The 15996-nt window shown below is 38.2% G+C and overlaps 1 protein-coding gene across 3 annotated transcripts in view; it reads right to left on the minus strand.

Annotated features, from left to right (window-relative positions):
• LOC102222795 (serine/threonine-protein kinase DCLK1-like) overlaps positions 1-14399 on the minus strand; it is a 46879-nt gene extending 32480 nt beyond the window's left edge. The window contains exons 1-3 of one of the 3 annotated variants that reach the window (XM_023342495.1): positions 14171-14253; positions 13277-13669; positions 11545-11894 (exon numbers count right to left, since the gene is read on the minus strand). In XM_023342495.1, the coding sequence (XP_023198263.1) occupies positions 11545-11894; positions 13277-13634 (708 nt within the window). In that variant the 5' untranslated portion in view covers positions 13635-13669; positions 14171-14253. Of the gene's footprint in view, positions 1-11544; positions 11895-13276; positions 13670-14148 lie in introns of all 3 variants that reach the window. The other 2 variants (XM_023342496.1, XM_023342494.1) reach the window with 2 other exon arrangements.
• Between the last annotated feature and the right edge of the window lie 1597 nt (positions 14400-15996).

Here is a 15996-nt window from a genome sequence, read left to right on the forward strand (position 1 = left end):
TGTTGTTCAAACAATTTAATTTCTTTACAGACTTCTGACTTTCTTAGATTTTTCTAAAGCATAGATGCTACCTCTATAAAGCTGTTATGTAACATGGTTGTAGGAGGCGAGAACATATTCTTCGTACCTATTTTATTATTATTATTATTATTATTGAATGGTTTAAAGTTATTTGTGCAAAGAAATGTCAGTAATTATCCTTCGAAATAAAACAGATAAAAATAGCTAAATGTTGCTCACACTATTTAAAAATGAACTCCAATTAATTTATTAGATCAGTGCATTATTGGAGTTCTAATTAAATTATTTACTCCTCAGGATAAATTTAATCAGCTCCTGGCAGCATTAAAAAAATTAGTGGTAGGATGGCATTATAAAGCAGAGTTCAGAAGAAGAAGAAAAAGCTATCTATGGTGACACCTTTATGCTGATGAGCAGGACAAAAATAATGTGGTTTCCATGGCAGTAATGTCCTTTGGCCATAGATGCATGCAGGCCATGTGTCACTTTATTGCACAATGTGCAGGCAGAGATAATAGAGTGCCATCATTCATATTTTAGCTACTCTGAGTATTTTACCCACCAAAACTATGCCATTCATAAAAATCCCCACATGAACGCATCCATGCTTTGCATGGCCTGGTTATGCTGAAACACTTATGCAATACCTCTTTTTTAAAACTGTTGTGTTCACAAGAAAGCACAACCAATGAAGGGGAGCAGAGGGAAACATATCAAATAAAAGTGGAGAGAGAAATCAAATATCCAAGTCCCCAGAGTTAAACCAAAAGCAAATACAGAGCAAGAAAAATGGAAGAAAAAAAAAACACAACAGGGGAGATCTGTTTCTGACTGCAGTTCTGAGCCCCTCATTGTGCTAGATGACAAAACAAGCAGCTTTGATGTATCTGGTTCTGTGTTTGTACAGAAAAGTAGTGGAGTTACACAACATGTGCCACTTTCAGAAACAAGGACAGGATGAAATAAACAGAACAAAAACAGGAGCAGAGTGATATGAAGAGGGGTAATTTCATAACCAGTCTCTTTCCCTGTGCTGTTCACTACACACATGACTGACTGCACAGTTTACACACTATACATAAATTTAAATGGCTACAATAAAAAAGGCATATAAATCCAGAACAAGACAGAACAAGCGAAGTCTGATATTTCAAAATTGTAGTCATGACTTTCTTCAAAAAAGCCCATTTGCAGAAATAATGAATGCTTTTCCATAGTCATTTTGATATTATCAGTGTGCCACCTAGTGTTCAAATCACAAAACTCCAATTCTGTTAGTTCTCTCTTCTTTTTCTGCTACTTGTTTTCGTCTACTAAACAAAAAAAAAAAAAATCACAAATAATTTATCTTTTAATAAATGCTAGTAACTAGTTATTTTGCTTGTTTAGCAACTCTAGTGCTTCAAAAAATATAATTTGCTGAACAATTACAGAAATCATTACCGGAGCTGGACAAACAAATAACACCACATGGTGGCACCGTTTAACTACAAGATATTGAAAGCAACAACAATTAACTAGAAGCAAAAGAGTCCACGGACTGAATTTCTGGTATTAGGTTACAATTTTTTTTTAAATCAGGTTATAAAAGATTTAAGATTGTCTTGAAACACAGAGCAGTGCTGATAAAAGGAAGTGGGAAGGAGGTATGTATTTTAAACAGATTCACTATGAATAACATGCAGATCCAGTGACTGAGCAAAAGCACATAAAAAACAAGATGCTTTAAACTGTATGTAACCTAAGTAACACCGCTATATCTCATCTTGTTCAAAGAAAATGTGAGGGGATAAAGTACAGCACCATGTAAAAATATCTACATCCTTTGATTTTATTCAACTGACCAATATAAACTTATGCATATTAGAGTGGTGGAAAGAAAATGATATATGATATTCAAACATTTCCACCTTCAAAATCTAAAACGTGTGGCATGCATTTTGAGTCCCTTTTATGCCGATACACTTAAACAAAATTCAGTGCAATCAATTGTAAGTAACCACCTACTGGATGAGTGGAGTCAACGTGTGTGTGTGTCACACTCACTTTATGAAAGAGTGGCAAGAAGGAGAAAAACATTTATAAACAAAGCTATAAGAAAAGACCCATTTTAACGTACAGCTTAGAAGATCTACAGAAAACTGTAACTGCAGTCACTCTGATAATGTCATCCCCAGTGTGAAACATGATGGTGGCAGCATCATGGTGTGGGAACTCAGGAGGCTTTTCTTTGGGAGGGACAGGACAGTGGGTCGTGTTTTGTTCGAAAATGGATGGAGCAAAATACAAGTCAATCCTGTGTTCTGGATGTAGAAGACATAGGACTGAGGCAGAGGTTTAGCTTTCAGCAGCCATAGTGGTTCGCTCAATTTGCTAGATATGGTTTTTATTTTAAACTTCTTTTGTTGAATTAAACATCACTGCAAAATTCACGCGCAGCTCATATCGGAGCCACTCTCTGAGACAAGCTGTCTTGCTCAATTGCAGTTCCAGCAAATCAGCAGCTAAGAAGAAATGATTAGTGACAGCATTTCATGTTCTGCACATTTACATCAGCTATTCTTGTCTTGCGTGTCATATGGCAGGTCTTACTGGAGAAGCCAAGAAGTCATATCTCAGCTCCTCAGGTTTTACGTTCGCACTTCTGACAGCCTCACAATAGCAAAACAATAGGAAACTAATTACTGATGCATCTTAAATCTGAAGACAACTAAACCAAACTCTGAAAAAAACACATAAAATAATCCAAAAATAATCTTATTGTGAAATTATGTTTTTTCAGACTAAGACTTACCAAACCTGTGACTGTATACTTGTTTTATAAAAGGTTTAATAGTGTCCTTGCAGCTTTTGTTTAATTTTGAGCTTTGGGGTCATCATGTCTCTTACATTATACTTAAATATGGAGTGCTGGCATCTCAAGAATTAGTTTTTTGATATGCTACTTGTTAGAGAAGTAATATAATAAAAAAAATTGACCATTTCAGCAGAATTCCTGCATGCTCTGTTTGAAGCAGAATCTAACAGGTTGCTGCAAAGCCAGAACTCAACCTCTAATGTTCTTCCACCACAATAGACTTGCAGTGTTTACACAGAGGACGCGGTGAGGGCAGCGTAATCCAGCCCACAGAAATACCACAGTTTGGAGGGATGAGCTGCTACTGCGTTCTGCCAAAGAAGCTTAGATCAGTGGAGCTCTCCATGGTCCTGGAATCACAGTCGCAAGCTAAAAGTGCTGCTCTGAAACAATAACCAATTCAATCAGATCAATTGTCTACCTGTGTATACATCAATCATTGTTTTTTCATAATTTCTCATGCTTATCAAAGAAAATTTATATATTTTAAAGTCTTTGCTTCACAAATTAAAGTTTCCCCTTTGTTCAGGCCATTAGTTCTATTTCAGTTTTTTCTCATTTTGATAATTTATTTTCAGAGTCTTTGTTCTCCCTTGTTTTATGTATAAAACAGGCAACAGGGAAAATTTGATTGACATTTTAGAGACAAGATCATCTGTCACCTGAAAAACTGAACATTGGCTAAAACTCAATTTCACAAAGGTAGGAGGCGAGAACAAAGCACATAAGAAGCCAAATTCACACATCACTGCTGTTCAATTAGCAGAGCCCAGACTGAATGGTCACGTTTCATCAGACACCTGCCACGAAATGAGAAGTGATTAATTTCGCGAAGCAGTAGAGGTCAGGAAGAGTGAGAAAGACAAACAGGAGCAGTGACATGAGGCCAGTTAACTGCGTTCACCTCAAACCAGCAGATGCCTGCCAGGCTGGCTGCTCTGTTGCATAACACCTTATGTAACCACCTCTGTTCACCACATGGTGGGAGGGAGAGGAAAAGTTTCTGATGAAGCTGTGAATTTTTTTCTTTATTAAATGTGACAGCATCTCCCCACCCTCCATGTGTTAAAACACATCTTTTGGCAGCTCTGATAAAAAGAAAAAAAAAGAAAACTAAAGTCCTACTGCTTTCTCAAGGGCACGCAGCTTGAATATGACTTCATCTTATGCTTCGAACAATTATCTTTGCTGCCTTCTATACATTTCTGCTGCATGTCCTGCCAGCCTATTACCAGTTTTCTACACCAATTATTTCACAGTACTTCCTTAAGCTCTATCTGCCTGCAACAAACCGACATATTCATCCCTTATATGAAAAAGAAGGTAGTGCCAGTAAAAGGTAAAAGGTAACGGTAATTTTATTTATACAGCACATTTTCAGCAACAAGGCAATGCAAATTGCTTACAAAAACCATCTACTAGTTTAAGAAAAGTGCAGTATTTGTCACTTTGGTGTTGCCTAGGGAAGCACAATGTATTGCAAATACAGTACAACATAATTACAACATCTGTAACGTAAATACCACAAAATATTTGTTGGATATTTTTTTCCAAATTTTTAAAAAGCAATGTGATAGAAATATTACAGTTACATATTGTGATGACTTTATCAGTAACAATAAAGCCACCGTTTCCCCATTTCTGTGTAACCTTCAGCATCTTAGGGGTCAGATGTGAGCATCAACTACAATGAAACTCAATTCAACAGGTTGAATATGTTACTGGCACGCAAAGTGAGAATTTCTGACACTTGGAGTCTAGTAACAAAGAAATATACATTACAAAAGTATTTTCCAATATCTATAATATAAGCAACTAATATTGCAGTGGATGACAGGACATCATACTTTGCATGCAAAACCTACAACACACTGGCAAAATATTAATTATTTGCCTGTCCACCTATACACAAACATGGTTTAATACAAAGATGGCCCAAACTGTGCTGTTATATCAGCTCCAGCTTTTATAGAATTGCCGTCTTGAAGGTTTAGGGATGAAGATATGGGATTTTGTTCAAAAATGTATTGTTGAGGTCAGACACTAATGTTGGACGAGAAGCCTTGAGTTTCGGCTTCTGCTGCAGTTTCAGTCTTGGAAACTGATTATTCTATGTCCAGAAATTATCTTAAATTGTGTCAGGGGTTTTTTTTTGTTCCATTAAGAGTGATGCTTTAATGTGGGGAAATTGTGATAAAAATATGATTATGATTTTACAATAAACAAAAAAAGACATATCATGATTCAATATTTATTGACTTAATAATCTAATTAATATATTGTTATCTATAACATTTATACATAATATTTTTTTTTATATACAGACCTAAAGAGAAATGGAATAAACAGAAAATTGTCTAGTAGCAGATTTGAAATGTTTGTTTTTTTTCTCACAGACTTAATTAATAATAATCAGTCAATCAATTTTTGTTGTTTTCTTCTTTATAGAATAAAACACGTCTGACGTTAACTGGTTAGCTAGGCTGTAGCCAACTGTGGTAACGCAATCTTTAATTTTCAGAGGGAGAGAGCATTATTCAGTTCAGTCTAACAGCTCAAAGATGTCTATATGTTCTTTATGCAACTAACAGCATAGAGCTGGAACACAGCTTTCTACCATACAAATACACTGAGACTGTGTGTGAGGGGTTGGGGGTGTGCGTGTGTGTGTGTGTGTGTCTGCATCTGAATTTGCGATGTGGCTGAGTTCTCCACAGTCTGTCGGTGCTACAAACGTCTGCCATCGATCCTAACTTGGCAACAGATCCTCTGACTGTACGACCAGAGCTCCAATCTGCTACAGTGACTCTTCACAGGCAGACAGAGACACACACAAAAAGCTCAGTCACCGAGTCAGAGAGAAAGGCAAACATGAAATCAACTTTGCTGAAAAAAAGATGCTTGAAATAACTTGTTTACTAACAAAAGCAGCAGTATTCTCCCAAGATTCTTCAAAAAAAAAAAAGAACTAACCATTTTTCAAACACTGTCAACTTGCACTTAGAGCAGTGCTGATACATTACATACCTACTCACAGAGAAATATCTACACACCCCCTCACACGCATGCACTACGATGAGTGGCTGTGATTCAGCAGATCTGAAAGAGCAGATGCATTTTTCCCACTCATGCAAAGCAGAACCGTGACACCATCAACAATCCTAAAAATCTGAGGATGAAAGCAGATAAATGCTTAGACATGAGGGTGAGAATTTTCACATAATTCTGATGTAATATGAAGCTTTTTTGGGTAACACTGTTGCAGCCCTTCTCTATAGTTCTACAGAGTTGGAAAAAAAATAACAGAAGATAAACTAAAATAAATTATGGAAGGAAGTTCACAAGACTTGATTTTACAAATCAATCCTCATTGCTATACAATAAATTATAGCAAAATAAGGAAAGTGACTGACTGAAGCAGTAATGTAATTTGTTTAGCAATTAAAGATGACACATGGACAGCAGATGGAGATGCCAAAATAAAATTCTTTCCATAGAGGAAAAATCTTAACATGAGATTAAAAACTGTCAGAATGCAAAGAAACCAGAGGAGGAAAATAAAAGCTGCATGGCCTTGCCAGCAAGGAGAGAATGGTGCCAGCAATGCAGTTTAAGATGTGAGAGCTGCACTGCAGATTGTGAACAAGTTGCTCTTCCTTATTTCTCTCCCACATAACACCTGCATTAAAACTGGGTCATTTAATGTGCAGGAAAATACACAGCAGAACTCTACCTTGGTAATAGGAGTGGACTGTTTAAATCATATAAAGAATGAACATGGTCAGCATAATCAGTGGATTAGTGTCAGCATTTAGCATTGACAATTAACACAAGATGCAAAAAATTGGTTATATTAAAATTACAGTGTGTATTTGAGGAATATTGAAGGAATTATCAAATCGATTCAAATTCTAAAAAGTTATTAAGGCTTATGTAGCAAGATGTTACCATTGAACAAGTTTGACAAACACAACTCAAATGCACTCAAAGTGAACTAAGTTGTGATTGGTCAACACTGCTAAAATATGAACCAATAGACTTTGTTCCAAGACATTTTGTTTCTCTACAATGTATTCTGCCTTTTTATGATCACATACATTTATCATAGAAAAAATCCAATAATTAATCCCTTAAACTATACAGAATATATAAAACTATTAAGGAACGCAGGCATATTTATTTGCATTTGTATGAATTTGCATTTGGATGTTTTCTTCTTTATTCGATAAGGAAGAAAACAGCATCTTAGCCAAGTGGGCTAAGATGTGCTATAGCCCAGTTGGCTAAGATGTGCTGGAGATAAAACTATGGCATCACTTCATGCTTTTTTTGGCAAAATCTAAATGAATGCAGTGAAAGGTGTGTGTTGCACATTGAATATGCATGAGGCACACAAATGCTTGAGGAGGCAGCAGGTGGGGTCTGCCATAGTGCCTGTGTGTGTAAGCAGAGATAAGAAGTATTAATACGCCGGCCACGTCCGTGTCCTAAGCCACTTACGGGTCGTCTATTGTCATGATCAGTCTGTGCAGACCACATCATGCCGGTGTACTACTGTGATAATTCAACAGCATGTAAACCAGTTCCTTAGCAACTAGATTAAATTTTCAGAAAAACTAGCAAAACAAAGCTCAAAATAGTTAGGTTGTGCTTACACAAAAAGTAGGGGAAGAATCTAAACTGGATGGATTTAGTATTGGAGGTGGAATCTGATCTAGGCTCCTGAAGCAAGATTCTCATATTACACATAGATATCCAAATGATCACAGAGGAGTAAGAGCTCACAGCAGAGAGGAGGTGGCACAGTGTTACACAGTGCTGAACAAAAGTATTCACACCCCTTGAACTTGTTCAGATGTTTTCAGGCTACAACTACAAACATTAATGTATTTTGTTGGGATTGCATGTTGTGAACCGACACAAAATATAACATATTCTGAAGCACAAAAGAAATAAGAATAACCTAAAAGCTGTGATGTGCCTTTGCATTCTGCCCTTGCCATGTCAATACTTTTTAGAACCACCTTTTAAAACAATAACAGCCATAAGTTTTTAGGGAATGTCTCCACTGGCTTCACACATGTAAAAACTGAAATCTTTGCCCATTCTTCTTTGCAAAATAGCTAAAATTCTGTCAGGTTGGACAGAAATAGTCCATTATAGCTCCAGCCGTATGGCATCGGTCATCATTTAAATCTACTTTATACTTCTCCACAACATTATCCCTGATCTCTCAGGGGTGTTCTAAGGTCTCCATATTTGCTCAATAATTGGTTCTATTCATTAATTTGGTGACATCTGAAAGTATTCAGTTGCAAATCCCAATTAAAGTCACTTTTGAGATTTTAATGTGAATAAAAGACACCTTTAAGTTTGTGGTTGTAACATGAAAATGTTAGAAATGGTTTAAGGGAGTTTGAATACTTGAAGCACCATATATCATATCTTGTCATCAAACAAAATGTAAAATAAATAAAGCAACAAGATCTTCCAACGTTACAGTAAATATAAAGGTTTTATTATTAGGAAACTGTGAATATGGTCATAGCTTCATGTCATAAAGCCATCTGGAGCCACTGTAAGTGATTTATTGCTTTGCCACTCTACAATCCTAACAACAAGGCTTAATAAATGGCACTGACATTATGAGTGCACATAAAATAATAATGAACATCAACTTTAAACAAATGCAAAAATATACCTGAAAATTGCACCACAACCAAAACACATCTAACAATCCTTGTATAACAGAGTGCATGCAAACCTGACGCCCTCTGTTTCTGGCCTCATTACAGGGTTAATGAAAGTAAGAGGCTCAAGCTTCTTTGCAGTTCTGTTGGGACTCGACGTTACTGGCAGACAGGCCCAGAAACCTACTTTTGTGCAAGCTCACTGACTGACGTGGTTCAGCTCATGAAAGAAGACCATACATAGAGAAACACATTCTCATAAATATGCTGGTGGTTGCACAAACCTAGACACATGTTTCATTTAGCTTTTAAAGCAAAGTCATTCTGATTCTTATATTTGACTAACATACATACAAGATTTTCATGAGTTTGCTCTATAGTAGTCAGGTCTTCTGCAAGATTTTCGTGTGTAGACTTGGAAATAAGTTCTGGAACAGTTCATTCATCAATTCAAATCCCGCGTTTAATTTTGTCTCCCACAGCCCAATTTCCAGTTTTCCAAACTGCGTCAAGCACCAACCAGAGACCAAACATAGAAGGAAAGATAAAAATGAGGAGCTGGATTTGCACTCAACCCAACCCTGCCAATTTAGCAGTGAGTGTGTTACCATGCCTACATGTTCAATCAATACCATGTCTAAAAATAGCACACCAAAACAGCCTCATTTCCAATCACAGAGGGATGAACAGAGCAACAGTAGTACTTATTGTGTAATCTCCAAGAAAACTGCTCGTTAGTGAGTATTATGCAAATGTGGTGAGTTTAATCCCCAGCAGAAGGTTTCTCTAGGAAAACCTGATCCTCAGATTTCATTGGCTGGTACTAGAATCTAATTGGAGTCAGGATCCTGCTGAGCTAACAGTGCATCATTAAACAGACAGAGATGAAATGACATGAAAATAAGAGCTTACTAAAAGAGTCACTGAGCATAAAAAGATCCTAGAGCAAAGAGCATTTCCATGAGCCTGATTCACTAATTGGTCAGTTACAACCCAATTCTTGCCATGCAACACAAAATGTCAAGGAGCCCAACACAATCTATTTCAAGAATAACACTGCTGACAAGATGACAGCAGCTCAGTGTCATTACATTCAGTAACTTGGAGCTGCAGCATCACCTAAACAGAGGCAGACAGAGAAATGGGGAGCAGACAAAAATACAGAGAAAAAATGGTGATGCATGAGACAGGTGGCATGAATCCAAACAGGAAAAAATATGAAAGAATAAAACGCCAGCATGCTGGGGGAGAAAACGTGTTCTTCCTTTGCTTATGAATACACACAAACATCAACATGTGCCTGAAATAAGGCGTGTTTGACATGATTCATCTGCAGTGAAGACCCAGTTCTCATTTTAGCAATGCAGTAAGGAAAATGTGCTTTGTTCTGAGAGTAGGAGCTGAATTGGTGGGTGGACTGTTTTTTCGACGCTGATTTATTTTTGTGTTTAGAGACAATGATCTGTACACATCACACATCGCTGAGCGTGGGAGCAACTCCATTCATGGATTTCTTTCAATATTACCTCCTCTTGACCTCTGCGTCACTCGTTCTGTTCACAGCTCTGACTGTAAATTTAGATGTGTCCATTAAATTGGAGGTGTGGAATGAAAAATGAAAGAGTACTCATTAAATATTTAGGCATTCTGAAGTCTTAATTCCGCTCTTCAAGCAGCAGCCAGTGGACTAACTCTTTCTGCAGATAAGAAATGCAATAACCTCCAAAACTCACCAACACAAGCTTTTCCCACAATTTCACTAGAACAGGACTTCATCCATTTACTCCGGTGAAGAATCAAACAGCAGTTTAAAACTTTGCTTTGTTTCAGTTTTCAGCTCCATTGTCTGTTCAAACAGCAAACCAATGATGCCTCCACAATTTAAAAGAACATAAAGGTGAATAATTCAAATAGACTTTCTCCTGAACACATCTTGTGGACTTCTGTCTTGCCTTTAACTCAACTCAGTAACAACTGGTATTCCAGAAGCTGTACCACCTTATCATCCCCACACATTTGATTAATCTTTTACACAATTTCCTAAGCAACAGACAGCAAGAAGTGTGGATGCGCTCGACCCTGTCCGCTGCCTTCACCATCAGCACCAGAGCACCACAGTGTCTGTGTTTAATCCATTCCTAAACACATTCTACAAAAACAACAGCATCAGCACACCACTCAGCAAACCTTTTCTAAAAATACTCACAATACAACACAGCCATCCTGTCCCTATTCAAGACAAGGCAAGTTTATTTAAAGATCACCATTCATACACAAGGCTTCAAAATACATCAAAAGAATGGCAGAAAGAATAACAAAGCAAAATAGCATAAAATGTTAAAATAGTCATTAAAGTCATAAAAAACTAATGCCATGAACTGTTTATCAAACACTTAGAGCTAATGCTGCTGCAAACAGAAAATGTTTTAAATTTATCAGAAAAGCCTGTACACAAATTACAATGGGCAGCTAGGGTACAGAGGAACTAACTATAAGAAGTACAAGTGGATTCAACCACATCTCCTGCTCTGACCATGAACATTGGAGCACCACAGGGCTGTGGGCCAAGCACACAGGGCTGTGTGCTTGGCCCATTGTAAAACACTTTCTACACACATGACATCATCAGCCCGACAACCAGCAAAAACTAACCAGCTGCTTTGTCAACAAGGTTTTTATTGTAAACTAGACAAAACTCACCAACACAAGCTGTTCACACAATTTCACTAGAACAGGACTTCACCCATTTACTCAAAGAACTTCTAGTTGTACTGCCTTCTCTGTTAAACACATGTAAAAAGGAATTCCTCCAAGGGACAATAAAGTAAAAGTTCAAAGTTCACTGTCATCTCTAGATGATATATCTCACTAAGTAATATGTATTGGCAGCATATGCTTAATGACAAATGTCTCTTGAGTGCAACACACAAGGAATATTAGGGCTAGTGTATTAATCTTTTAATACTGCAAACTCACCAGTTTGCCCTCCAACGTGTAGATTTTCTTCACCACCCCAGAGTCGAGCTTGATGGCATCAGTGATATCGGTCAGAACCTGCTCATAGGAGTGGGCTGTTTTCTTATTCAGCAGGATCCTCACGGCTTTGCGGGGCTTTACTCCACTTCGAACCACCGTTACTAGCTTTGGACGGATGAAGTCCTTGCCTTCGCGGCTGTCTGAGGCACAAGCTTTGGCACAGCTCAGGGACGGAGGCCCACGTGATGAAGAGGACGAGGCCTTGACATTCACTGACCAGTTGGGGTTTACGTTTTTTGTGTAATCCAGCTTTTTGTAGGCCTCAATGGAGCTGCAGACATAGCTCTCACCTGTTAAAGAGACAAACATTTGGAAAAAGATGAAACATGAAAAAGTGAGTTTAATTTTAACAACTTATAGCTCTTCTTATTTCAATTCTCCTGACATTTTAGCACTGACAGCCAGAAGAGATAAATTATCCTGAAATGATCCTGAGAGAATTAATCTGACTTGAAACAAAGGGTACATCTGTTTGGACATATGGGCATCAAATGCATGACATACTTTGGTTTTAACAGATTTTTTATGGAGCACAGCCCACAAAAAAAACCTAATTTACAACCTTTGGGTATATCCTAAGTTTTCAACAAAGAATGACCCAGTAGTATGCAGAATAGCAAAATCGTTTAATATTGCAATAAGCCAATAAATTTAGTCACTGTCAGTATTTTAGCCAATGCATCAAAAACAACAATAAATAGGCCAAATAACAAGACCTTCTTTATTTTATTTAATAGCCCCAATACTGTGAAACAGCTGCATTTTTACTCAGGTTTTTACACAGTGAAAATCCCATTGAATCCGTGTCTAATCCAAAGGTGGGACGTGTATGTAAATGTCCCCGTTAAGTTAGCCTCATCTAAAGTTTATCAGGAAAGGGAGCTGGGCAAGATCAGATGTCTTGGAGGCTCACCGGTCATGAAGAGTTTCCTCCTTAAGAAAGGATGAGAGATGTTTTAGATTACTTAGTGTAAAACTGACTCCCAAACAGATGCAGAGCCATCCTGAGGCATACACAAACTCAGCCACAATTTGAGGCCCTGGATAAATAGCTGTTGAATTCTCACATATTTATGAGCTCAGAAGTTTTTTGTGTTGTTGTTTTTGTAATTTGTATTCAAGTTTATGAAAAATTAGGCAACTTTAAGTTCTCTCTATTGTTTGTCACATAGCAAATTGACAGGAAGTTGACTTTTTTTAATGATTTTATATAAATTAAAATGACATTTTAGAAAATTCGTATTAAATTATTCATTTAAATAAATAAGTGAACTATATCTAACAATGTTTACGGTTTGGTACATGTAATTTAAGTCATTTTTAATGATAGCGATTAACAATTTATATGAATATTTTTAAGCTAGAATCAGATATAATGCATTATCTGCTATGAGTTTCATTAATTAACATAATATTTTCTGTAGAGAATGTAAGCACTAAATGGTCCCTCCTTGCCCCATTCAAATGAAATGAAATGCTGTCCACTGAAAATGGCAAGCAAAATCAGAAAAGAAACATCTCAGAAGCTGAACTTTGACATTCTAGAACACTTTATTCTAGAGTGCATGTTGATTGGACACTTTCCAAGCTCAAATAACTGAGATGACTGTTGTGTTTAGGGAGCCCTATTAAATCTTGTGCCGGCTCTGAAAGTGCAATAAAACATCATTACCTTCTACCAGCTGATCAATACTACCGATCTTCTTGCCATCCAGGGTGTAGATAGTCCGGACCCCCTGGGGCAAGTTGACGTTGTCAGATAAAGAGCGGGTCAGGTCGGCTAGCAGTGCGTCAAAGGTCCGGAACCTATCTGAGGAGATGGCGTACACGATCCCGTTGAAGTAGCGGTCCCCGTTGCGGTAGAAGCGAACTTTCTTGGCCCTCTTCTCGGCACTCAGGGTCTTCAGGGTCCTGGTCCGGTACAGGCTGCAGTGGGCGCTGTGCGTGGGGCTAGGCACCCCGTTCATCTTAGCGTTGGACCGGCCGTGCCTCTGACCTTTGTCCCGATCGTCGAAATGCTCCATCTCCATGTCGCTGCCTAAGCTGACGAGTACGGCTGTACTGTCTGGGGGGAACCAAAGAGGGGAGAGGGAGGAGGGCTGTGATGAAAACTTTTCACAGCAGAGGAGTTGGGGAAATAAAAACAAACAACAAAGGTTGCGAAATAAATCCAGAAGAGGCGAACTGAGCAGCCAGCCGGTGTCTGCCGCCGGTGCGCTGTCTCAAAATAAACCCCTAATGACGGATTAAGTGCTGTTAAGCAGAGAGTGGACAGGGTGCTTCATGACGTCCGTCCCCGTGGGTCTGAGGGTGCGTCTGAGTTGGATGAAGAGCGACAGTCACGAATCGATTTAACTTATTAATATTAATAAATACTCAGCAGCTGCGCACTCAGCAGGACAAACATCAGCCTCATCCACCTCCTAAATCACATTATCCACAACACCATGCACCGATTAAAACTAACAGCATGTTTACATCACGATTATACAACTTGGAGCAAAGTATGGAAAAGTTATTTAATTTAGAGAAATGACTACTCACTTTTGCGCACTGACAGACTTACCAACGCGAGCAATTAACGCTTCGGTCACTGTGACCTCCAGTCTGAACTGATGCACTACTTCCAGGCAGATACGAAAGAAAAGACTGGAGTTCAGTGGGCTTGTCGCAGTTAGGACGGTGGCAGTGCCCTTTGTTCGGTTGATGTGCTCCGCTGAAAACGTGTGTATAATCAAGAGGCAGTGACTGGTTTGAAAATTGACTGGGTAGCAGCTGCTTACCCTCCCATTCTCTCTTCCAGCCACCCCCTCTCTCTTTCTCTTTCTCTCCTCCCCACTCCCACATCTTCACGTCACTCAGTCGTGATTCCCATTCGGCGCCCGCGCCCCCTCATTTCCATGCGAACCCACACTTCACACTCGTGGAAGAGGACGCAGCTGATCGTGCCCCCCTGGCCAGCCAGCCCCGAGGACGTTGGTGGGGGGGGAGTCACATCACTTACTTTCACAGTCAAAAGCATACTCTGACAAAAACTGTGTTCAATTAAAGAAATAAATTGTTTTGTAATAAATTACAAAATACAGTTTTCAACCAAAGATTTCATTTATAAAGTGAAAATTGTTTTAAAATCCAACCTAATAATTTGTGGGGGGAAATAATTAAATAACTTGCGCCATCCTTGACAGCAACAACTGCCATCAAGAATTTGGCTTAACTGGCTATTTTTATTTATTTATTTACATTACTGGCCCACTCTTTCTGTAGAATTATTTTACTCAAATTCACTGAAAGATTTTTAATCAAAGATAAGTTTGAAGTCTTGGCACAGTAGCACTGAGATTTAATATGACGGACATGCCAAAACCTCAAGTTTTTAAGTGTACTTTGGTTTGAACAAGCACATTGTAGCTTGCCATCTTTTATTTTTTTAAAAAGCTTTCAATATAGCTGTTTAACCACAAGAATTATGAAAGTTTGATAGTAATTTATTTCACAAACACATCAGTCCTCTGATGGACTAGAAGAATAACAGTCAACTAAACCAACATCTTCAGTAAAATGCTGATCAAAATATTCAGTTAGGTTAGTAAAAAAGTTATTGTTGCTAGAATTTAGTCTGTTATTGAACAATACTTATATCCATTAAAAGTATTGTTTTTTTAACAATAGACACAAGATTGTTGTTAAATGCCCAATATTGTTCTATATTTTATGTATTTATTGTGTTCATGTGCAAATCCAGATGCTGTTGGTTATATGTGATTCATTTCCCATATAAGATGATTGGATGTGACAGCATGTTTCTGCTTTATCACTAAACATTTTGGAAAAAGCTCAGATCTGAGAGAAGTAGAGGACATATCTAATCTTTTCCTGACATAGCAGGGAAAGTCTCATTGAGTAGGAAAAGATAGAAGCAACTGACCTACATGAAAACCTCCAGAGACTAGCTCATTCACTGGATTCTGACGAACATCCTCATAAACCATGCTGTCACACCCCCATACTGTATGTGTGCTGCACTAGACTTGTGCCGCAAGGCTAAATGATGCAGCCAGTCTTACATTCAAAAGCTTCTTTAAACAATTGTTGACACCTGAAGTCAGATGTCCTCATTTGTAATTTTTCTTATGAATGTATTTGTTGGTGTGACCATTACAGACTGTGTATAGTTTTCTCTTTTTGGGGACAAACTCACGGGGACACAGTGTGCGTCAGAAACTGAGGCCCGACAAGGTGCTCCTGTCTAAATTAATCCTGAGGAAGCAGGGCGCACACAGCATGGGGCACACCGACTTAAAATGAAGGCCAGAGATGGAGGACAGTTAATGAAATGGTTCTGACATCACTTAGGGTTGCTTTTAACAAATGTACTGTGTTGAGTTCTTA

This window comes from Xiphophorus maculatus, chromosome 11 (assembly GCF_002775205.1).
Source record: "Xiphophorus maculatus strain JP 163 A chromosome 11, X_maculatus-5.0-male, whole genome shotgun sequence".
Lineage (NCBI taxonomy): Eukaryota > Metazoa > Chordata > Actinopteri > Cyprinodontiformes > Poeciliidae > Xiphophorus > Xiphophorus maculatus.